Consider the following 24067-nt stretch of genomic DNA (forward strand, 5'->3'; position numbering starts at 1 on the left):
ACTTGCTCCTACAAAATATTTATCATAAACCGTATTATCTCTACTTATGCATAACTTCCCTTTCTGGGGCAAATCTAAAGCCATTGCTGGGTTTGTTTCTCCCTTTAAATGATTTTCCTTTCCAACATCCCAAAATGTTGTTTTCATCTTTTCCCCAGTCACCTTCTTTTGCATTTTAATTCTCCTTTACTTTACCATATTTAGGAAATGTTCTCTTCTTTTCTTAAACTACAAGTAAGGTTATTCTTAAACACTTCTTCTAAAGTTAATTCTCTTTTCTCTAGGAAAAATTCACCAAGAGTTTTACCAGGCTTCAGCCTATTTAATTCAGGAACTACAGGAATTTGTGAATAAATATTATCTATATCAGTGTAATAGTATTCTAATGTTCCTGTTTTATAAAATAAACTGGCTAAAACACTACACGTTATCCCATATGTCAAAGGAAGGTGATGATAAGTGACACCTTCTGATACAGATGCAGGTAACTGCATACATACGTAGCAGTCTCTAACATGCATTGTTTTGACATATTTGTACAATAATTTTGAAAAAACATTGTTAGAGAAAATATTTATAGACTTATCTTTGTGAAATGCTGTTCTATCAACCAATTTTGTGATATGACTGTCATCTGTCCTTGCATCATTAGTTCCATTTACTGTATGTCCACCTATCTCTTCAAATGTTACTCAAAATTAAATTGTTTTTGCCAATATAATCCACACAAGCATTAATAATCCTGTACAACAAAAACACATTTTACACCATCTTCCGAGAAATCCACATGTTGTATTTCTATTCTCATTGTTTGCCATTTTGGTAATGATCAGTGTCTTTTGACTTAGCCTCTTTCTTCAACGATTTACCTTTGTCTAAACCTAAGGCTTTAGTTGCCTACTGGGTTCTTATCTGGTCATGTGTCTTGTCCGGGTTTTAATTCCTTTTGATTTCTTTTTGTTACTCAATCCATGTGTGAATCGTCCTTATCTTTAGGTTCACAGTCCTTGTTCAGAATTTCCTGATCATCCGTTTCTTCTCTAGTGTCAGACAAGATAACTCTCAGGATTTCCGAATCTTCTTCTTCTTTGTCCACCTCTTGCACAGTCACTCTTAGACTTTCTTGGCTATCAGCTTCCTCTTGTATATCAGGAAGTGCCACATATGTCCATTCTGGTGACTCGTACTTTAGGTTTGGTTTCTTTATCCTCTTGGTGCTTTGCAAGTGCTTCTGATCTGTGTCCTTTTGTTTCTCTTGACTAGATTCTTCATTCACTTGTTCAGCATTATCTGGCTTTATTCTGGTCAGTCGGTATCTCAATCTCTTGATTTTGTTGGGCCAAATATCTTCTTTCAAAGGCCTTTTCAATTTCGTTCCTTTCTTTTCTCGCTCTGTTTTCCAAGCTCTTTTCCTCAAAATTCTTCCACCTTTACTCTCTGTTTCACTTTCTTCTGATTCTGTCTCTGTCTGGATTTCACCTTCTTTGGATTTTATCCTCAATATTTCAGGTTCACTGTCTGTATCTATTCCTCCTCGTGTTTCTTCCACGCAATCTTCCTGCTGACTATCTGTTCCTTTTTCTACCTGTGTGTGTTGTGTCCCTACACCTTCCGCAATTACTTGACCCTCACTCTTTGTGTCTAATTCCTTACCTTCCATCTCCACGATTTCGGGGGGAATTTCTCTTGTACTCTGGATTTCTTTTCTAAAGATTACTTGTTCAGTTCTTCCAGTATCTTGATTTGTTCTTTCTTGTATTCCCACTGGTTCTGTCTCAGATTCAAGGCTTGTATCCGAAATTTCAAGTCGTCTTTTCAGTGGTATATTTTCTTGTCCAACAATTTGACTTGAACCCTCTTCCCCTGTTTCTGGGTTTCGTCTTGTTCTCGTTTTTTCAGATTCTGATTCAGAACTAGTATCTGATACTTCTCGTTGTTCCTCTTCAGATTGATCTTCTGGATTTGGGACTCGAAGAGTGTGACTGGCATGGATCCAATTCTTCACCCCTGCACACTTCACAGCCGTTGTTGTCGGCAGAATAACTTGTCGTGGTCTTCCCCAGCATGGAACCAGACAATTTCTTCTTCGGTGTACCTTTGTGCGGACCCAATCGCCAGGACTCAAGTCATGAGCTGGCTTCTTTTCAAGAGTGGTCGCATCTGGTCCAACCTGATGAAACACAGAATGTAGCATATCAGCCAATCCTTTGCAATAATCCAAGACGAAGTCATCAGATATAGGCAGCAGTTTGTTGACAGGAATGAAAACATGTCTCCCTTGCCCTACCCATGATAATTTCATGGGGGCTCAGACCCGTTTTCAGGATTTGATCTAAGGCTCATTAGAACCAGAGGCAAGACATCTGGCCTTTTTAGACCTGTGGCCAAACACATTTTTCCCAATCGGTTCTTTATGGTGCCATTCACCTGTTCTACCACCCCAGAAGCCTCTGGTTGGTAGGCACAATGCAGTTTGTGTTGTACATTTAATGCTTCACAAATCAATTGTATAATTTCATTCTGAAAATTTGTCCCTCTATATGTTTCAATCGTTACTGGAAAACCAAATCTAGGAATGAACTCTCTCAGTAAGAGTTTCGCTACAGTAACTCCATCATTCCTTCTGGTCGGGTAAGCCTCAACCCAACGAGAAAACAGACAGACAATCACCAGTACATATCTTAGCCTGTTGCATGAAGGCATTTCAATGAAATCAAGCTACATACGAGTGAAAGGACCTCCCTCCTGTCCTATGGTTCCCAAGCTCACTACAGTTTTCCTTCCTGGCTTGAATTGCTGACATCTTTTACAAAGGCTCTCAGCTATAAGCCGAAACTTTTCATTATACTAAGTCTGCTTAAAAAGTCTAATCATGGCATCCTTGCCTATGTGAGCTTGCCCATGGTACATCCGTGCCATGGCAGAGATCATGCTATCAGGCATTACTGGTCTTCCATCTCTGTAAACCCTAACTTTTTCTGCTTCTCTTTGTGTACATCCTGATTTTATCCGCTGTTTCTTCTCCTCTTCCCCTGCCTCTTCCTGCAACTGTCTAACTTCATCCCATGTACTTACGGTGTTAGTAAAAAGCAAGGGACATAAATCTCCCTGTTACGATTTAAGGAAGTTTGATTTTGCGCATAATTTTGCGCTAGATCATTGGCAAATTCATTGCCTGCTGGCACATAATCAGTTCCTTTTCTATGTGCGCTACATTTTATAACAGCGATCTGTTTAGGCAGCTGTATCGCCTCAAGTAATTTTCCAACTATTTCTGCATTTCTAATTGGAGTTCCACTCGACGTCAAGAAACCTCTCTGGGACCAAATTTGCCCAAAATCATGCACCACTCCAAACCCATACTGGCCATCAGTAACCACAGTGACTCGTAAATTCTTCCCCAACTTGCATGCTCTAATCAATGCAAACAACTCAGCAACTTGAGCAGATCATGCTCCTTTCAAACAGGATGCATCCGAAACAGTCGCTACGGTGCACACAGCATATGCAGCACTCAAAATCCCTTCTTCAGTTCTTAGGCACGACCTATCCACAAACATCACATAGTCACTCTCTTTCAGAGGCACGTCTTTTATATCCAGATGCGGTTTGGTGCAAAAATCAAGCACTTCAAAACAATCATGATCAACTTCATCTTTCACCTCTGCATTCACAGCATCAGGCAGCAACATTGATGGGTTCACATTAGTGCATCTTACAAGACTCACATTTGTAGCACCCAGAATCACCTTTTCATATTTAGTTAGACGACTATGCGTCATGAGCTGGGTTTTACTTCTTGTCAAAAGGATCGCCACATAATGGGGAACAAACACTCTCACAAGGTATCCCATTACAATTCCTTCACTTTGTTCCACGGCTTTCAAACATCCGGGCAATGCTACAGCTACTGGATCTAGTGCAGCTGAAAAATAAGCAATTGGTTGTCTCAATCGTCCATGTCTCTGCACTAATACAGAAAGAGCACTTCCATCTCTCTCACTGCAATAAAGTTCTAATTCTTTTTCATAATCAGGCATTCCAAGAACCGGTGCTTCACACAAGATGTCCCTCAATTGTTGAAAATATTTCATCTCTTCTTTATTCAGCTCAAGGGGATCTTTAACATCACTCTTTGTCAAGCGTACTAATGGGTTTGCGATCAGCAGGAAGATGCTGATCCACTGTTGACAATATCCCACCATTCCAAGAAACATTCTGACTTCTCTCTGAGTCATTGGGGCTCTCATTCCTTTAATTATTTTAATTCTGTCCATTGTTACTTTTCTCTGGCCTTTTTCAATCTTATTTTAAAGAAACATTGGTCCTTAGAACAGTAAGGGTAATGGAAGGATAAATATAGTCCGGAATCGATACTATATTGGGGGGGATGTCCAGCCGGACAAACCCTTTTTAATTCTTCAATGCAATATTCACAGTTGTAAAATACTAGGATCATCATCCTGATGATGATCCTAGTATTTTACAACAGGATCGAAACGTCGTCGACCTAAGCAAACACCGTGCACATTATTCCATTGTGTTAAAAAAGTGCATCTGTTGTTGTACAAAAGCTTCTAACATTGGATAATGTACATAAGCTCTGCCCTTCTTGCCTGAAATGCCTTTTTGTTTACTTGTATGTAATTGATTTGTATGTGTTGTCAGTTCTCCTTGGTGGATACAGGACTGTGTCCCACAAAAAGTATGTTCTTGTATCTGTGAATATTGCATTGAAGAATTAAAAAGGGTTTGTCCGGCTGGACATCCCCCCCAATATAGTATCGATTCCGGACTATATTTATCCTTCCATTACCCTTACTGTTCTGAGGACCAATGTTTCTTTAAAATACTATTACCCAAGGTCCTTGATTACCTCTTTTGGGTTCCCTTGTTTTTTCAAATACTTTTTCAATCTTATGACCTAAGTATTGTACCTCTTTCTGACAAAACTGCAATTTTGATGGGGATACTTTAAGTCCTCCATCTGCCAAATGATTTAACAGGGCGACTGTGTCAACCACACATGCTTCTCGCGTCTTCAATGCCACTAATAGCTCATCGATATACTGAACAAGCACTGAACTTTCTGGCATTTTTAAATCTTCCAGTGACTTCTTTAGAATCTGATTATATATTGAAGGACTCTCTGTATACCCTTGAGGGATACGGCATCATGCCAAAATACGCTCACCGAACCGGAACGCAAACATTTGTTGGCCATCAGGGTGCAACGGAATAGAAAAGAAAGCATGACACAAGTCAATGACTGTGTACCATTCTGCATCATGAGGAATCTGATATAGAATTACTGAGGGGTTTGGCACAATGGGACAGCAAGGAACAACAATTTTATTTAACTTTCTCAAATCCTGTACTATTCTAAAAGTCCCATTTGGCTTTTTCAAACCCATGATCGGAGAGTTACATAGACTGCTCATTATTTCTCTCAGAATTCCTTGTTCAATCATTCTGTCTATTACAGGTGTTACTCCGGCAATTATTTCTGGTGTTAGCTTATACTGAGGAATATTCGGGTAATTTACTCCTTCTTTTACAGTTTTCTTCACAGGATCTACTATTTTCATTAATCCAACATCTTCTCCTGTGAAATCCCACACTTCTGTTTTCACTGTCTTTTTTAACTCTTGAGGTAATCCTTCTGGATCAAATACAACAAATGCTTCGTTAATTTCAGGTTCTAACTTTGCCATTGTCATTCTATACAGTACATCTACATCTGGGGTTTCAAAGGCTATACCATCAGGTGTGCAAAAGATGGTGCAATTCATCTTGCACAGTAAATCCCTTCCCAACAGATTTACAGGACTAGTGCCGCAGACTACAAAACGATGCATGTCAGTGAATTTCCCTATTCTATCCTTTACAGGATCAGTAAGAGAAGATTTTTCTGTTTGTTTGAAACTCCAACTACCTGGATTGTTTCACCCGAGAGAGGAAGATTTTTCACTTCAGCTGATCTAACAGTTGAACGAGTAGCACCAGTATCCACTAGGAAAGTAATGTTTACTTCATTCACCTTTCCATCCACAAAGGGTCCTGTCTGGTCTACTTCTAGAGTTGCGCCAAGTACGCACTCCTCTTCCTGTCCTAGGCACCGTAAATAACTCTCTTCTGACTCACTCTCATCGCGTTGCAGCCAATACTGCGAAATGGCACCAGCGCGCAGCAGCTTTGTAACCTGTTCTTCGTTGTAGAATCCTGTCTCATTACTGTATCTTTGAGGATTTACGTTATGTGGAAAAGGTGGCTTTGGCACCTGACACTGTTGGGAAACAACCTGCTGCTGATGCGGCGGTTGGAAACTTACCTCATTCTGCACCTGTGGATTTCATGATTAATTATCACCATTAGCTTTCGGTGGCAATTTGCACTTGGATTTCCAATGCCCTAATTTTCCTCAATTATGACATGGCCATTTCTTTTTAGCTTCATCTATGCTGATCTGTCCTTTTCCTTTCCCAATATTAGGTTTTGGTCTTGCTTACCCTATTCCATTGGCTTGTTCAATTAACTGGGCTTCTTGTCATTCCACTACTTTAACCTGTGCCCACATTGCCTTTTCTTTCAACTTACGATGTTTGGCTTCAATTTCATCACTAACATATTTAGCATGTCGCAATACCTCGTCTATCTTTTTGCTTTGCCAATCTACTGTATGCTGTTTAATCATTTCACTCACTTCAGGTCTTGAACCATAAAAAAACCTGTACATAAAATGACTCAAATCCTTTTCACTTAATTTCTCGTCTTCACTATATTATTTAAAAGCCAACAGTAACCTTTTGTAATATGCATGCACTGATTCTTCAGCCTCTTTGTGAGTTCTGTCGATTTTTACCCAATCAGTTTCTTTCAGAGGTACTTTATTTTTCAGAAAAGTAATAACCTGATCATATTTTTTCATTACTTCTGGATCTGGGGCTCATGTCTTAGGATCCCTAGGATACTCTTCTGTTGGCCAATCTATTGTAGTCTTATATTCTGCCCATAAATCTGCAGGCACAATTATATCAAAAAGACCATTCAAATCTATCTACAACACTTTTGAAAGCTTGACAAATCTAGCTACCTGTCTGTACCATTCAACTGGTTTTTCTCTCAACCTTGGGAAATCGTTTGTAAATGACAAAATATCCTGTCTAGTCCACGGAACATGTACATATCCTCCTCCAGGAATTTCTCTCATGGGGCATTCTTTTACTACTGGCTCTTTTTCTCTCATTGGGAAAGCTAGAGAGGCCTTATCTGTAGTTTCCTTTCTCCTCCTAAACCATCTAATTTTCCATCGATCCACATCACCCCATTTTCTCAGTAACGCAATTAATTCTTTAATTTGGGTCAATCTTCCTGCAGTATTCAAATTTTCAATATCTTTTTCAGAAAAATCTACCCTATATGGCTTCTGTAGTGACCTGATTTTTTCAAAATCTATTCCCATTTCACTCGCTGTCTCTTCTAGCTTTTCATGTAAAGTCCTTGCTCTCCAAGTGATGCTTTTACATAAAAACATTAGTTCCTCATCTTGATAGGCTTTTAATTTTTCGGTTGGAATTGTTCCTACAATTAATTCTTCTAAAGCTACCTTTAATGTTGCCACATCTAAAGGTTGTGGTTCTGTATCCTTTTTCTGTAAACTCTTTAGCCAATCACTTAATTCTTCAGATGTTGGTCCTACAGGGGTTGTCGCTATTCTCATTTTATCTGACATTCCCTCTGGGGTTTCAGTTGCTGATTCTGTTGCCATAGGTGTTTTACTTGCTGGACTTTGATTTACGGTTACATTTTTAGGAGTGCTTAATTATGATATTCCTGCAGTAACCTTCCACTCATTTTCTCCTGAACTACTCCTTTCTTTCTCCTTTTGCATATTGCCATTATATGGAACTGTTAAACAATCATCCTCATACTCAGGAGGACTTACCTAATTGCACCACCAACCGGATTACCACACTCATTACCTTATCCAACCAAGGAGTGCGTCACCCTGTTCATTTAATATACTGTTAAACAATGCTCACTATCCTTTTGTTTATCAAAAACAGGTATCACTGGTCCTATAGTTACAGGCACGGTCACTGCTTCCATGTTCTTTTTTAACTCTCTAATCGTTTCAGTTAATTCCAGTGTGGTTCTAGCAGTTCTTATTGTCTGTGACATTTCCTCATCTTCAAATGGATTATTTTTCCCAAAATTATTCGGCATTTGTTTGAAATTTTTATTTGTTACAGTCTCCTGTGGTGGTGCACTTGGTGTCGCAGAATCCTGTTGATATGGAGGTTTTTTTTGATAGAACATGTCCTCCAGCACTGCATCCTCTGATTCACTCACTCCATATTTATAGCGTTCTGACCCTGTGTTATTTCTCTTTTCTGTGCTTTTTCTGCTACTCATATCTCCAGCATTTCTCAAAGGAAACATGCCATCCGTCATGCTTGCATTTCGCCATCTTCTCATTCTGCCATCATGACTTTCTTGACTACAATGTCTACTAAATATATAATAATACCTTTTCCCACTCCAATGCCTATCCCTTTCATACATCTCTTCTTCCCATTCAGTCAAAGCCTCAAATTGGGTAGGTCTGGGTTTCGGTTCTAATCTCATCATTCTATCTCTTAACTTACGTAGTACTGCCAAACTAAATGAATCATTTTCCGTAAACACTAACACTCCATCATCTTTGGTATACTTTGCCCAATTCTCCAACCAAATACATGTATGATAACCATATTTCGCTACCGTAAAAGATGCAGGCGTTTTTGGTGGAGGAAGTATCTGTCCTTCCCTAGTTACAATTGGCTTATCCTTTTTAAATAGGCCTTTGATTTTCCCAAACCATGATTTTTTCACCTTGATAGGTGGATCGTAGTACATCATTTTTATTTTCAAAAGTTCTTAATCACCTTAGGCTTCGCAAATCCCCTCTCTACGGCTTCTCCGTATTCTGACCAATCCCAGTGTGGCTCACACTAACGCACCAATCCGGAGCGTCTACGTCACTCTGGTAATTTCCACTCCCAGTGCGTCTCACACTAATGCACCAATCCAGAGCGTCTACATCACTCTGGTAATTCTCCACTCCCAGCGCTACTCACACTAACGCACTAACCAGTGAACGCCTCGTCTGTCTATAGCTGACCAATCCCAGCGCGATCTTTCTGACGTCAGCCTCCCTCACTACTCCTGCTTTTGCTGACCCCTCCTTTACAAACATTTTCGGCAAACTTTTCTTACGTTTTCTTTAATCAAAACCTGTTGGTAACAACATAAAACATCTCCATTGCCCGTTTCGCTAAACCAACGAGATAGCTTTTATTCATTTACACAAGAATTCTGTCTTTCCAGTAGGCAGCGCTTACTTTTACCCTACCACAGAATTTTCCGTTACGCCGATAAAGTAGCACTTACTTTTACCTTATCCTTCTATCAAGCAAAAGGAAAACCTGTTTCTCTGGGGATAAAACACATGTGGAGACTTCAATGCTCCTGAGAATTAAGGCCAGAGTTTCACAAGAGAACCTATTACTATTATCATTCATACACATTCATACAGAAATTTCCCTAACATAACACAATTCCGTGTTATCACAATTCTTGAAACCAGACAATGTTCAATTCCATGTGACTTCTCTTGCCACATAAATCCACTCCCTACTTCCCGGAAGTTTCAAATTTCCGACTACACTCAACATAAACAATACTCAACATAAAGTGTTAAACATAAATTGATAATCACCAAACCAATACAATAATAACCATCAATCTGCTACCAAGAAATCTGATGCAGCGCAGAGGGACAAGATTTGCATATTCCCCTTATGTCACAGATTCTTATTCACAACAGCTCATTCATACACTCATTCGTTGGTGGAGCCCATAACACCAACATACTCGTCATTCTATCAAACTCACTCAAATCTGTACCCCGGAGAATAAGGCGCTGGACATGTACCTTATTACCTATCAGGATTAAATTATATTTACAATAGATACAACTCCTATATACATCTTCAGAATCCTGACCTTAACATCAAGGCACTCCACCACTTGGTCGATGGACCAATTAGTTGGACTGGTTGATGGTGAATTAGAACCCGCTAAATCACAATTAAAGCCTAGGAAACATTTGGTATTTTCTGTAATTAATAAAAGAACCACAGACTCATTTCTTATTATTTCAATTGTTATTTATCTAATTAATAAAACTTCTTACGTTTGCATTATTAACTACAGCTCATAATATCAGTTTTAGTTTTACTAAAGAGAGATCAACATTTAGAAAATAATCATTAATTAGGAAAATACATATAATCAGTTACTAAATAGAAGCGATGATGGTCTCAGATCAAATAGAGAGTTAACCGCATTCTCAGGAAAACTCCCCGGTCAGGCTGTCTGACCCACAGCGAAGGATCAAACTGTCAGGTAGAAATATAGGATGCACAGCAAACTCTTCTCTCAAACACCAAATAAACCCAAGGCAAACCAATGGATCAATATCAGCTCAATGCAACCCAACGCCACGAATGATCAACCCAATAGACCACTCCAATGGTGAATTGATGGCTTCTTATACTCTTTTCCCCGCTTACTTCATTCTAACTCAGCAACATTTAGGGGCAGAGAAAATGTTCTGATTGGACAGTTCGGGGTTATCTGTAGGTTATTGAAAGTTTCTTAACGCAAAACCGGTTCTTCATGATGAATTGGCATGGGAAAGCGTAAATGGTTAAGTTTTATTCTAGCTCCCAGGGAGAGCCATGAATGTAGCACTTCAAGGAAAAGAAGTCATCGTTTCACAGGTTCTGTATTGTCCTTTCCGCTGTTCCCACTGTGTCATGTATTTGGCTGGCAGTCAATTCCGATTACTGTTTAAACCCACACTAATACCATTATATATTAGTATTTCCCTAGCTGTGGCAACATTTAAAGCAATAATACTTACCATTTAATGTATTTAAAGCACAGACAATCACAAATCAACATAAATCATGCAATTCTACTATTTCACCAGAATCTAAGATTAGTTTGCGTACCATAGTTAATTAATTAATTATTCTGCCATGCAATTAGCAATTTAGTCCCACGTGTATCTCGTGTTTATGAAAGTGCAAAAGTTGGTTAATAAATTTCACTGCAAACATGTTAATTACATTAATTTTAGACCGATTACGTAATTAATTACATGCAAATTAGAGGAGGTATACAACATGTTGTTTTACCTGCTCCATCATATGCAATATGTGGGGAGAACATCTGGCAGGTTAAAGCCTGTGAAGTAGATACTGCTGATGTGTTTGATGGAAATAGTAGTGACTAAGGACCTGATTTAGAGTTTAGCTCACAAGAAACTCCATCACAAAAGTGACAGAGTACTCATTTCGCCATACCTTTGGTCCACTTGCTGTTTTCTGAGTTGGGTGAACAGTTAGTTTTCTAACGGTGGTGCCTGCATTGACTCTGCCATTAGAAACCTTATTCTAATGGCCTCATGGAGGATAGCCGACGGAGTAAAGACTTCATACGATCCGCCCTACTTAGCGTGGATTGTCTGATTATTATTTTTTTTGTCATTGACCATCAAGAAAACCTTGGCAGCCACAGACAGAAAAAAATAGTGCCCCTCATCACCCGTGAGTAAAGTCCCAAGTTGTAAAGTTCATGGCTTTTACGTTTTTCAGAAACAAACTTCTACTTTGGGAGTTTGTTTCTGAAAAACAAATGTTTGGTGCAGGGCAATCTAAAACAAGTCTGTGATGCTGCAAACTTTCAAAGCCCTCAGAGGTGCAACCATTGCAGCAGCTTCTCTGAAGGCACTGACATGAACACAGGGCCAACATTGATCATGTAGCTTGGTGAGCAGCAGTCTGGCCTTGTTGACATAGAAGTTGACCTCTGATACCCTGATGAATGGTGAGCCACAGTCAAAATCAAGCTCTAAACTGTGATGTCCTCAAAGTAGGAATTGCAATTTCTTTGTGCCTGGCAATGAGGTTGAAGCTGCTTTTTTGAGAGGGGGGATGGTGAATACGAAGGTAGGTAGGTTCAGTTGAAAAATTCATGGAGAGCTGAAGGCCATGCGGACCTGTGCATGATTGCCAATACTGCTACAGTTGTGTGACGTTGTTATGCAGCTTGTGGAGGCTAGGACAACTGTTTTGTCTGTTGCGTGATTGCATCATAGTTCATTGTTAAACAGTGCAGATAGTCTGATTATTAGGAAGGGATATACCATGTCAGCTGGCAACTGCAGAGTGAGAATTGATAAGCATGACGTGTCAGGGTTTTTGCAGGAAGCTTGACTGTGGTGATGAATAGAATACAGCTGAGGTCAGTATGGCTGGGGGGATGTGAATCTGGTCTGGATATTGCATTTACTTGTGTGAGTGAATATGCAGATTGTGAGGGTTATTCTTAGGCTAAAGTTCATGATGGGGACTGCTGGGGGAAATGGGGCACAGTGACTCTGGCCTTTTACCCTTCCAGGTAATTTCATAAATTTACCTTAGCTTCTTCTGCTAGTTGTACTGCATGCCTCGTGAGGATGCCTTAAGTATCCCACACTTGTATGGTGCAGGGAAAGAAAAGGTTTTCTTGACTGGTAGGGGATTTCCTGCATAGGCAGGCAACTATGTGATTAGCGTGCATGTGTTGCTTTGGACAGCACTCTAAACATTATTTATGATTTTATATTGCATGCATTAGATGACGACGCTACAACAGCGCTCCTAATTCAAGGATCAAAAGTAAAATGCATAGTTATGTCTTCCTTTTGTTTTCAGTCCAAATTGTTGACTTTAAGAATATGACAGGAGTGTTGTTTTGCTCCTTAGGTAACAGGCTTACTAGCCTCACAGTGGAACATACCCATGTTTGGATTCGTCAGCCAGACTCCAAAGCTGGACAACACCTTAGTATATGACACATATGTCAAAATGGTGTCCCCCCTAAAGAGGGTTGGGGAAGTCCTGGAAAAAACCCTGCAGTTCTTTGGATGGCGGTATGTTGCGCTCTTTGGTGGAGCTGCAGAGGGATCCACCTGGGACAAAATTGATGAGCTTTGGACAACTGTGGAAAACCAACTAAAGGCAAATTTCACCATCACCGCCAAGCTGAAGTATGAGATGAAAGATCCAGAAGCCCTTCGAGACAACCTTAAACATGTGTCATTAAATGCAAGAAGTGAGTTCAGTAGTTCTCTAATATATTTGATGAATGTACATATATAGAGATGGAATGCTTCTTTTTATAAAACTCTCTCTAGTTTTAAAACAACGTCACTGAAAAACGTACTTTAAGGAACATTATGGTTCTCTCCCCAGATCAGATTCTGGAAATAAAATGCTACTACAAAACTTAAACTAAAAAAATGTTATGTTTAAGATCAAAATCGTGCAATTCCTAAAATCCTCTAATTATGTTAATCAACACTCTCATTAGTGCTCCAAAGTACTGCTCATGGTTTCACTATTGATCTTACCAGTGGCATCATTTCTGCTTTTTACAGGGCATAAGGCAAACATGGGATCACATGTAACAATGCCTTATTTGCAGTGCGTGCTGCCCTTTACCTGTTACATAACGATTGTCCCTGTTTGTTTCTTGCTGAGAAGATATAATTCTGCCATGACCTGCGGTGAGGTACATGCAAAGGCACACCTGTAAAAAGAGCTCACAGGCTGCCAGCCTGTATATTGCACACACTAGGCTTTCCCTTGGCTGTATCCTGTGTACGGAACATACCGGAGGACAGTAAACACTTGCATGGAGCAGCTATAAGGCATGGTCTCTAGTCATACCATTTGCTGGTTACCTACAGAGCCAGACCTGTGTCATTGATAACATTATCGGTAATGTCACCGGTGCTATTACATGTGACACCATGAGCAGTGCATTAGGAGTGTGTTATAAGTGCTAGCTACAATAACTGGCTAATTTCAGTGACTTTGTGGTTTTGGAGCACCCCATGATGCCCAATCAGCTGAATGATTTCAGAGTATGTGTCGTTTTTAAGTAGGGTAGAGTGTGATCGTAGAAGAGAACAATTAGGTCTTTTTGCCCATTTTCCTTCAATGCATTTCCTTGTTTAGCCTTCTGGCTCCAGTACACATAGGGCATCGCCTGTGGTCCTGCCTAGCTGACCTTGGCCTCTGCTCATCTCCTTTGAGCTGTCAGGATCTTCGCTCCAGTTCTCCTGCGTGTGCTTCTTCCTTGCATTCCATTCCTCAACTTCTGCTTCTGTACAAGCCTAGGATGTTCCTTTATTACCAGTTTCTGCTTCACTATCATGTTACAGTGCAAACACAGGAGGACAGATGGGAGAGGAGATGGCGCAGAGGGCATAGCAGGTTTTGTGGCTCATTGCCCAGGCATGGTGTTTGGTGGCAAGACTTGAGCAGTAATTAACCACCTCCAGTGAACATTGTGAGTTTTTGCTTGATCAAGGGCAGCAACATCATTGATGCTACTGTGGTTAACTATGCGTAATCTGCGCTCTGCTCACTTGCATCTTCTGTCTACTCCCTCCTTCAAACTGAAGCGCATGGGTGGTGCCAGGTTTGCCGTACTAGCGCCTAGATACTGGAACTCCCTGCCTTTTGAAATTAGATCTTGCACAGGCCTACTGAACTTAAGGAAGCTCCTCAAGACATGGCTGTTTAAACAAGCATACGAGTAAGTCTCTGGGTTTCGACATCCCTCAGAGTAGAGCCTTGAAACCAATCCGGTGTATGTGCGCTTTACAAGAACCGTTTAACATAACATAACTACTGCAGTACTCATGGCTGGCCTTCAAATCTATTCACTTGGCATGAAAAACCTCTCAAGAACTCTAAAAATTCAAACAAGCCAGTCAGAAACCATCTGCCAGGGGACTCTATTCCCCAAGGAGCCCTGCGGTCAGAGCACCGCCAACGTTATGCAAGTGCGCCAGGAGGCACTTATCCTTGGCTTGCGGGTCCTGTGTTGCGGGATGCATGCAGACACACCCCGGAAGAGGCTCGGCTGGGCCACGCCCCTAACTTCTTGGACCTGAGGACATCCTAAGGTACTGTGTACTACAGTTTGTGTCATATATCGCACCCACAGAGGCATCTGTTTTTTTCTGTGTGTGCTTGTGTGTGCCTAGGCACTGGGTTGTACCTCTTGGGGGGGGGGGGGAGGGGGCGCTCTATGGAATCCCTTTCTGTATGGGTAAGATCTCATAGTTGTGACTCCTTTCTAACCACCATTCCCGCCACTCATTATCGTCAAAATCCACGATGGAGAAACATATTGGCCAACCACCTGCTCGCCACGCCATCACCTTGGACAGCATGTTGGAGAGGGTGGCAAGCATCGTGCCTTCAGAAATAGAACTAACAGAGCACAGACTATCCCTGGGGAATGAGGCAACACATACCGATCTCGCATTTAGAGCGACACCTGGGAGGACACCTGCTGACCCAGCATGTACTATCACACCCTGCAATCATGTGCACCAGACAGCTGGTTTTAATAACACCCTGCTTCCCAGTGGAGGCACCCTTGGCGCTCAAGGGCCTGCCTTGTCAAGTTGCGGGTACCCCAAATGCAGTAGCCGCGGTTGCTGTGACCAACAAACGCAAAAGGATATGCGGAAAGCCGGTTTGAAACAGCCCCCACGCTCAAGCTCCTCCCGCAGCTGCCTTTAATTGTGGATGAAATCTTCATCATCATCTGGCGTTAGTTTTCAAGGCCCGTGCCAAGTAGGAACTCTAGCCACCACATTTGCACCAAAACGGAAGCGGGATCAAGCCCACCAGATCTTGGGGACATTTTTATTATTTCTGTCTGCTCGCGGATCATTGACATAATAGACATGAAATTTACATTTTTGCAGTAACCAATGATGTCCCTAGAGTTAATGGCAATATACTTCCCGCCAGATTATATGTTGATGATAAAGTTTTAATGGGCCGCACACTTAATGCTCTACGCCTTTTAGTACGGGGTTTTGTCGATTTGATGGCCACTTTAGAGCTATGTATAAATTTTAAAAAATCTTTTATAATGGCTTGTGGACAGAGGAAGCGCCTTTTAAACTCTATTTCCGTGGGCAACCAAAGTTTACAATGCACTAGCACTTTTCCCTTTCTGGGGCTGGTTTTTGCTGCTAATGGTTTCTGGTCTGACCACATGGCATATTGTAGGAACATGTTCTCCAAAGCTATTAACTCTGTTCTTAGCCTACCACAACCTAGGATGATGGGAGCTGTCTTAGCTATTTAATTTTTTTTCAACCTCCAGTGCATCCCCATGCCAACCTATGGCACGAAGGTCTGGGGTTTCTCAAGGAGCTGCAGCATCCAGCGTGAAGAAAATAGGTTCTGCCGGAAACTTTTAGATACCCCCATCGCCACATCCCAATACGCTTGCCATAGCGATTTGAATTTACACTACATCGAAGATTACATACAGGCACGCCCAGCCCTATTCTGGATAGCCATTTGGAAAAACCCAGTGGTGACCCTTACACGAGAGATTATAGGAGATTGCCTTAAATGTGAAAAGGGAATGGACAGTCCGTGTCTAGCAGAGGTGTGTTGAAGTCTAAGCAGGGTTACTACGAACACTTTTTTGCAAGCCCAAATGAGACAGATACTGTTAGCAAAAAAGAAGTTCGAACAGCACTCTATACGCATCACAGAAGGCAAGACTAGACAGGGAGTCCAAGAAACCAACTTCAGTTGCTTTTATGTCAATCGAGAATACTTCTTACCAGTTGGCTAGCTACCTTACAAAACCTATTGGTCTGTGGGAGAGGGGACTACTCTTTCGCTTAAGAGTGAGCCCTGTGAAGTTTTTACTTTGTTTTCTCCTCGGTTTTTATGCTAATCTTGATCTTTTGCCTTGCCCGTGTGATGGCCACAGAGGGCAAGCTATTTTACACTTTTTATTCTTTTGTAAGTTTTATATAAAGTATGCTAGATGGTTTTTAATACCTTTTTAAAAAACAAAAATCACCTGTTCATCTTGAAATTGCTTATAGATCTATTCTACTCCTGGAAGATGAATAATTGGTCTTCCGAATAGGCGCTTTTTTGAAAACTGCTATGCGAGCCCACAATACGATGTACACCTTATGAATAATGTTTTAATGTATTCGATTTTATATCTGATATTACGATGCAATTGTGTATTTTGTATGCTGAGATCTGATTTGCCCTTTCACGGATATGTTTTTATCCATAATAAAGTAAAATTGAAATTGAATCAGTGTAACATGTGCACAGGCCATGCTGGTGGTGCTGTTACCACTGTGGCAACATTTCGACCAGGGAAAGAATTGGTCGATGTGCCAAGGCCTGCAAATCCAAATCACATTAATGACATATTTGTCACTATTAGTAGATGACGAGCATTTCAAATTACCTTCCTTGTTGTTGGTAGAATTAAAGCATGCCAGGTATGCTTACCCAGTCTTGAATCGTGGCAAATCATGTTGCTCTCCCAACATATAGGGTCTACCTAAAAAACGGGAATAAATAATGGAAAGTAAGTTAAAGCTCAAAAATAAATCCCAGCTTTGCCCTCGGTTCAACATCAAAGTTATTGAACCATCATAATAACAACATTGGTTATGTGAACAAACAGCTGAATTCACATGGGGACTGCAATAAAATCGCTTTATAATTGCAAACGACGTTCTTTCAAAATTGAGAGTTTCCCCCGATTAAGATTCTTCAATATGGTGCTCAGCAGAGTGCATTCTCTGGACAAGGTGTTTGACCAGAGAACATACGCTATTTAATGTGTTATGCATCATTCACACAGGCTCCTGGAGCATCAACTCAATTCACCTTGAAAACATGTCTAATCATTAAGGGGCATATGTATCAAAGGATACATTTGCGATTCTCAAATAGCGATTTTTGGAGAATCACTATTTGAGAATCGCAAAACTCTATGTATATAGGATTTGCAAATAATTTTGCAAATCCAAATATTCCTTAATTCCGAATCGAAAATTGCGATTCGCAATTAAGGAATACCTCACCATTCATTCCTATGGGCCTAGAGGCCCATAGGAATGAATGGGAAGACATTCTCAATTTGCGATTCTCAATTAGAGAATCACAAATTGTGAATGCAATTTCAAGGGTACCAGGGTGTCAAAAGGACTCCCTGTTGCACCCCTGAAATGTGCATGTGTGCACATGTGGCACACATACATGCCCTATGTGCGCCACATGGCACTTTGGAAAATGCAAAAAATGTATCTTTCAAAGAAATCGCAAATTACCACCAACTTGAAGTTGGTGGTAATTTGCGATTTCTTAAGGAGAAATCGCAGAACTTGGGTGCTGTTTACATTGCATTTAAGGAATCACAATTTGCGATTCCTTAAATGCTTTCGCAAAATAAGGAATCGCAAATTTTGCGATTGCCTATTTTGCGAGGGCCTTCTGGGATGATACATCCTAAAAGGCTTTTTCCCATTCGCAAACGGGTCGATTCTGAGAATCGGCCCGTTTGCGAACGGGAAATGGGCTTCATACGTATGCTCCTAAGTGCCTTCCAAGAAGGTAAGATCAAAGAGCTCCATGTGAATATTCATTGGCAAGTTGATAATCCAATTACCATCCAATCACCCAAAGCAGACCTCCATTATTCACATATGGTACAACTTTTGACACAACCATGAGTTTCAAGTTGCTCTATTGAAATCTGTAGTGAGCAAATAAAAAAACATCACTTGTAAAGTGGTGCATATTTGGGAACTTCGCCTCGCTAAAGCTAGGTTAATTTCTTTGACCTTCACCAGCCTTTTCCAAAGGCTTCATTTATCCCGCATGCAGCGGACACCTTTCCCTCTGAAATGGTGGCGATGGCAGCAAGGTTTTTTTTTTAACTAGGATGGCATATACTTTCTTGAAAGTCCAAGAAAGATTTCGTAGACACACCGTATTTATAGAAGCATTTGGGGGACTCTTAGAGTGGAACTAGGCGGGTGAAGTGTCATCAGTGCTTAATTTGAGCCAGTGGTTGCTGGTGGGGACCACCAGCACTTCTTCTTTTGGTACAGCACTTATTTTTCTCATCAAACATTTCCCGAGAGCAAGAGAGGGGAAATACACTGAAAGGATAAAGAACAAGGAAGAAAAAGACAAAAGATCCGTTACCAAGGGAGAAAGCAAATGCAACAGTGAGCAAATGGGTCAGGGAGTGTATGTCGGTGGTTTAAAGAGGCCTGAGGTGTATTCACAACTACAGATCCTTGGTATTGGACAGCTTACCATTTATAACGCTACCCGCGGTTGTCTGAGTTTCGCTTTCGGCATCGGCACTTGTTATTTTACAAATAACGCACTGATAGTCATTACTGGGTGTCACGAGTACTATGCGTACAAAATTACGCAGGAATGTCTACCACAAGGATAAACAGGAGGTACCATGCAAAGATGTTAAAGCACGAAAACAAATTAAAGGGTGCCATGAACTGTCAATAACACAGAGATTTGAGTACTGATCTGTAGAAGCCTTATTAAACAATTATGGATTCATATATGAATAACAGAGATCTGCTTTGAGTGGTAATTTGGGAGGTCATCGGGTTACACTTTGGACTTCTTCAGGACGGGGAGGATCTGTCCTGTTTATCAGTGGGTGCTAACTTAAATGGCAGGCAGCTATGAAGACACATCTGCCTGGTGATATGGTAGAGAACTGTGGAGCACTGGGGGGGGGACAAGATAAGCTTTGACAAGATCTGTCAGAAGGGCCTTGCCTTTGTTCAGTCTGAATAGAATTATCTACACCACAGTATACAGGACTGATTCACAGAATTGACATGCTTCTCAGTAGGCATAGTTACCATTGAGTTCAATTCACTATTCGCTTCATGTGACGTCTGGGGGGTAGTTATACAAAGTTGTCACAGAATAAAAGCCTTGAAGCAAGGTATTGTCTAGAGTCGACGTACTACTTGTCTGAACTCTTCTTTTTTTAGGTGATGTCCTTTAAAATCACGTTTAGTGTTATAATGATTTACCAATGTGTCAGATGTGGATATGCCATTGATTATGAATCCTTCCAGGATGTTGCACTCCTTATGTAGACTGTAGTTAAAGATGACTGTTAGAAGCGGGATTCCCTAGTTGGCTGAGGTAGGTACCTTAGGCCAAGTAGGGACCCTCGCTTCCATGTCAGGGAAAGGAAGGAGACCTTCTCAGATAGCCCCGCTCACCCCCTCGGTAGCTTGGCACGAACAGCCAGGCTTATCTTCAAGGCAAATGTGTAAAGTATTTGCAACCACACTCTCAGTGACCCAATGATGACACCACAAAAGGACTCCACATGAGTGTCATAGAAAAACAAGTATAAGTTTATATAAAAAGATATACGATGAGACCACACGATATAAATCCAACATATGCGTATTTGTAATATTTCACCTGCCCGGTTATTAGGCCAGCCAGCCCTTGTAGGTTCTGGCGATATTAATGAGCAATTCTAGATGATCCAATGCAGTCCTAATGCAGTGCTATGCATTTCGTTATACAAGAACCATGCACTTCGCAATGTTAAAATAATGTAGTTTGTTATGCAACAACCAAGCAGTTCGTAATGCCAAAATAATGCAATGTGTAACGCAACAATCAGGCAGTTCGTTATGCAAACTAATGCAATGCAAATGCAACAATCAGGTAGTTTGTAATGCAGAAATAATGCAATGCGTAATACAACAATCAGGTAGTTGGCAAGTACGGGCCGCGATACGAGCTGAAGCAGAGGCTCGCGCTGCTTGAATGGGAGAGGCCGAGAGCGTCTCTCTCCGAGCCTGCACCCCGCCCAGGCGGCGACACACGTTATCTGGGGGGTGCGACCTCGCTCTCCTCTCCGGCTCTCACGAGTTGGGTCTCTGACGTGACTTTGTGGATTCCGGGCAGTGGCGATAACGAAGATCTCAGGCTGCCACAGGGTACACGCACACTGCGTCGCTGAGACTTCCTTGAGCTTCGGGTGTGCATGATAACAGGGCAATCCTCACGAAGGTCTCAGGCTGCAAGAAGCACATGCACACAGCGTCGCTGAGACTCACTTGAGTTATGGGTGCAAACGATCACAGGGCAATCCTCACGAAGGTCTCAGGCTGCATGAAGCACATGCACACAGCGTCGCTGAGACTCACTTGGACTCTTGGTGCCCACGATCACAGGGCAATTCTTGCTAGGGTGTCAGGCTGCAAAAACACACGCACACAGCGTTGCTGAGACACACTTAAACTTCAGGTGTGCAAGGTCACAAGGCAATCCTCACGAAGGTCTCAGGCTGCACAAAGCACACGCACACAGCGTTGCTGAGACTCACTTGGACTCCAGGTGCACACGATCACAGGACAATCCTCACGAAGGGCTCAGGCTGAAAAAAGCACACGCACACAGCGTAGCTGAGACTCGCTTGGTCTCCAGGTGCCCACAATCACAGGGCACTTCTTACGAAGGTCTCAGGCTGCACAAAGCACACGCACACAGTGTCGCTGAGACACTTCTGGAAACTTTTGTGTTCCTGAGTTTCCACAACAGGGAGCCAGCTCTCCTCGGGCCCTTGGGGTTAAGTTACTTCAGGACACAGCACAGCAAAGTCCTTTCAAGCAGGGGCAGGGGCGTAACACAGGCCCCCTCATCCCCAGCGGTGCGGGGGAGGCCCCCAAGCTCCAGGGGCCCCCTCAGCACTATGCTCCAGCCCGGGATGCTCCTGATTGAGCTCCGAGGGGGCCCCTCCACATACCTTGCAGGGGGGGCCCCTCAAGTTTCATTACGCCACTGAGCAGGGGGACACAGCACACAGCAAAGTCCCTTCAGCCTCTCCTTGGTTAAAGCAGCAAACTGCAGGCCAGCCCCAGAACACACAGCAAGGGTCAGTCCTTTACTTCAGTCTATTCAGCTGTTTCTTCCTTGGCAGAGGTTCCTCTCGACCACAAAGTAGTTACAATCCTTTACAGTCTTGAACAGTTACATTCCAAAGTCCAGGGGTTTCAGCTCTCATAGTTATGCCCCTAAATGTCTTTGAAGTCTTTGGATTCAGGGGGGCACTGACCACTGTCTAAACCAGTTCTCGGTGTCTCCCTGCCAGTGACACCTTATTCCTTTGATAGTGGGGGTCTGGATCCTTAATCACTCAGCAGGGGATGGAGCCATTGTTTTATAGCAGCAGCCCAGGCTTCTTCCCCCGACAGGGGCTACTCTTCCCCCTACACTCCAGATGCAGGTCAGTCTGTTGCTGTCTCACCTCCTCCCCTGCGTCAAGACATTCCCCAGATCCTATCACTTTCAGATCTAGACAGTCAATCTACAACCAGGCAGAGACACTCAGTAATGTTAGAGCACAAAAACCCAGCCACTTCTAAAAGAGTAGATTCTAAACACACAATGCAAAACCACCTTCACAAAAAGATGTGTTATCGAAATGTGAGTTCAGGCACACTAAACTTCATCTCTCCATCTTAAGCCTTTGGGAAGATAGGCTGGAAACGTATTACACAGCCTCCCCATTCTGTCCTATGGGCAAGTTGGCCTTTCAACAGTGAAACACTAAATGGAGAGTATTTCACTGTCAGGACATGGTACACACCTCAGTACATGTCCTACCTTTCACATACACTGCACCCTGCCCAGGGGGTACCTTGAACCTACCATAGGGATGTCTGATGTGCATAGAAAGGGAAGGGTAAAGCCTGGCAAGTGGGTACACTTGCAGGACAACATGGCAGTTTAACAAACTGTGCGCAGGCCATGCAGTGGCAGGCCTGAGTTCTCTCTTTCAGGCTACTTGTGTGGGTGGCACAATTAGTGCTGCAGGCCTACTAGTAGCATTTGCATTATCAGCCCTGGAACACCTAGTGCACTTTACTATTAAGGCAAACATACCAATCATGGACAACCAATTACCATTACACTTTACACAGGGATCACTTGCACTTTGACACTGATCAGCAGTGGCAGAGTGCCCAAAGCATCTAAGTTTGCAACACCATGTCAGAAAAAAGGTCTAGGGGGAAAGCAAAAAGTTTAGGGAACTTTAGCCAAAAAGGGCCAAGTCCAACAATTACCATACCCATCATGATACCAGTCAAACTCTGTTTTTCATTCTGTAGTTTTGCCCAGGCTAATTCTCATGCCACACCTTTGTCTATAGGTGATTTGGAACATATGATATTATTGATTCTATTCGTCTCTGCTCTCTGAACAATTGTAAAGCGCTCTGATACCCACAAGGGTCATGTCCGCACTATACAAAACTTTCAAAATAAATAAACATTTCAAATGGGTGACTGCCGGACATCTGCAAACAAAATCCAACTTCTTTTATGGTTACCCCTATTCTTCTTGACTTGTCCAGTCATTCAAGCATTCGTAGTTTTGGAAAATAAATTCACTCTTAGTTGGTGTAAGAGAACGTTCAAAGTTTCAATTTTATTGGCTGTAGACACATTCTGGGTTAAAGAACACTGGTACATAAAGCATAAGGAAATACAGTCAAATTATAATCCAATGGATGAAGAGCAGTCGCCTGAAACTGAACTCGGACAAGATGGAGGTCCTCATCCTCGGCTCCACCCCTTCCTTCTGGGACGACTCATGGTGGCCAGCCTCGCTGGGAACTGCGCTGACACCCTCCGACCACGCACACAACCTGGGGTTCATCCTGGACCCTTCCCTCTCAATGACCCAACAAGTCAACTCCGTCTCCTCCTCCTGCTTCAACACCCTCCGCATGCTTCGCAATATCTACAGATGGATCCCCACTGAAACCAGAAGGACGGTCACCCAGGCCCCCGTCACCAGCAGGCTGGACTACGGCAATGCCCTCTACACAGGAACCATGGCCAAACTCCAGAAGAGACTCCAACATATACAAAACGCCTCTGCATGCCTCATCCTCGACATCCCCCGCCACAGCCACATCACCGCCCACCTGAAGGACCTGCACTGGCTTCCCTTCAACAAGAGGATCACCTTCAAGCTCCTCACCCACGCTCACAAAGCACACCACAACGCCGGACCAGCATACCTCAACAACC

The 24067-nt window shown here is 42.2% G+C and overlaps 1 protein-coding gene across 1 annotated transcript in view; it reads left to right on the top strand.

The window, feature by feature from the left end:
* The window catches only part of LOC146866993 (guanylate cyclase 2G-like), a 161495-nt gene that overhangs the window by 84699 nt on the left and 52729 nt on the right, over positions 1-24067 (top strand). The window contains exon 2 of the mRNA XM_085618900.1: positions 12858-13206. Coding sequence (XP_085475026.1) covers positions 12858-13206 — 349 coding nt within the window. The remainder of the gene's footprint in view (positions 1-12857; positions 13207-24067) is intronic.

This window comes from Triturus cristatus, chromosome 1_2 (genome assembly GCF_964204655.1).
Source record: "Triturus cristatus chromosome 1_2, aTriCri1.1, whole genome shotgun sequence".
In the NCBI taxonomy this organism is placed as follows: domain Eukaryota; kingdom Metazoa; phylum Chordata; class Amphibia; order Caudata; family Salamandridae; genus Triturus; species Triturus cristatus.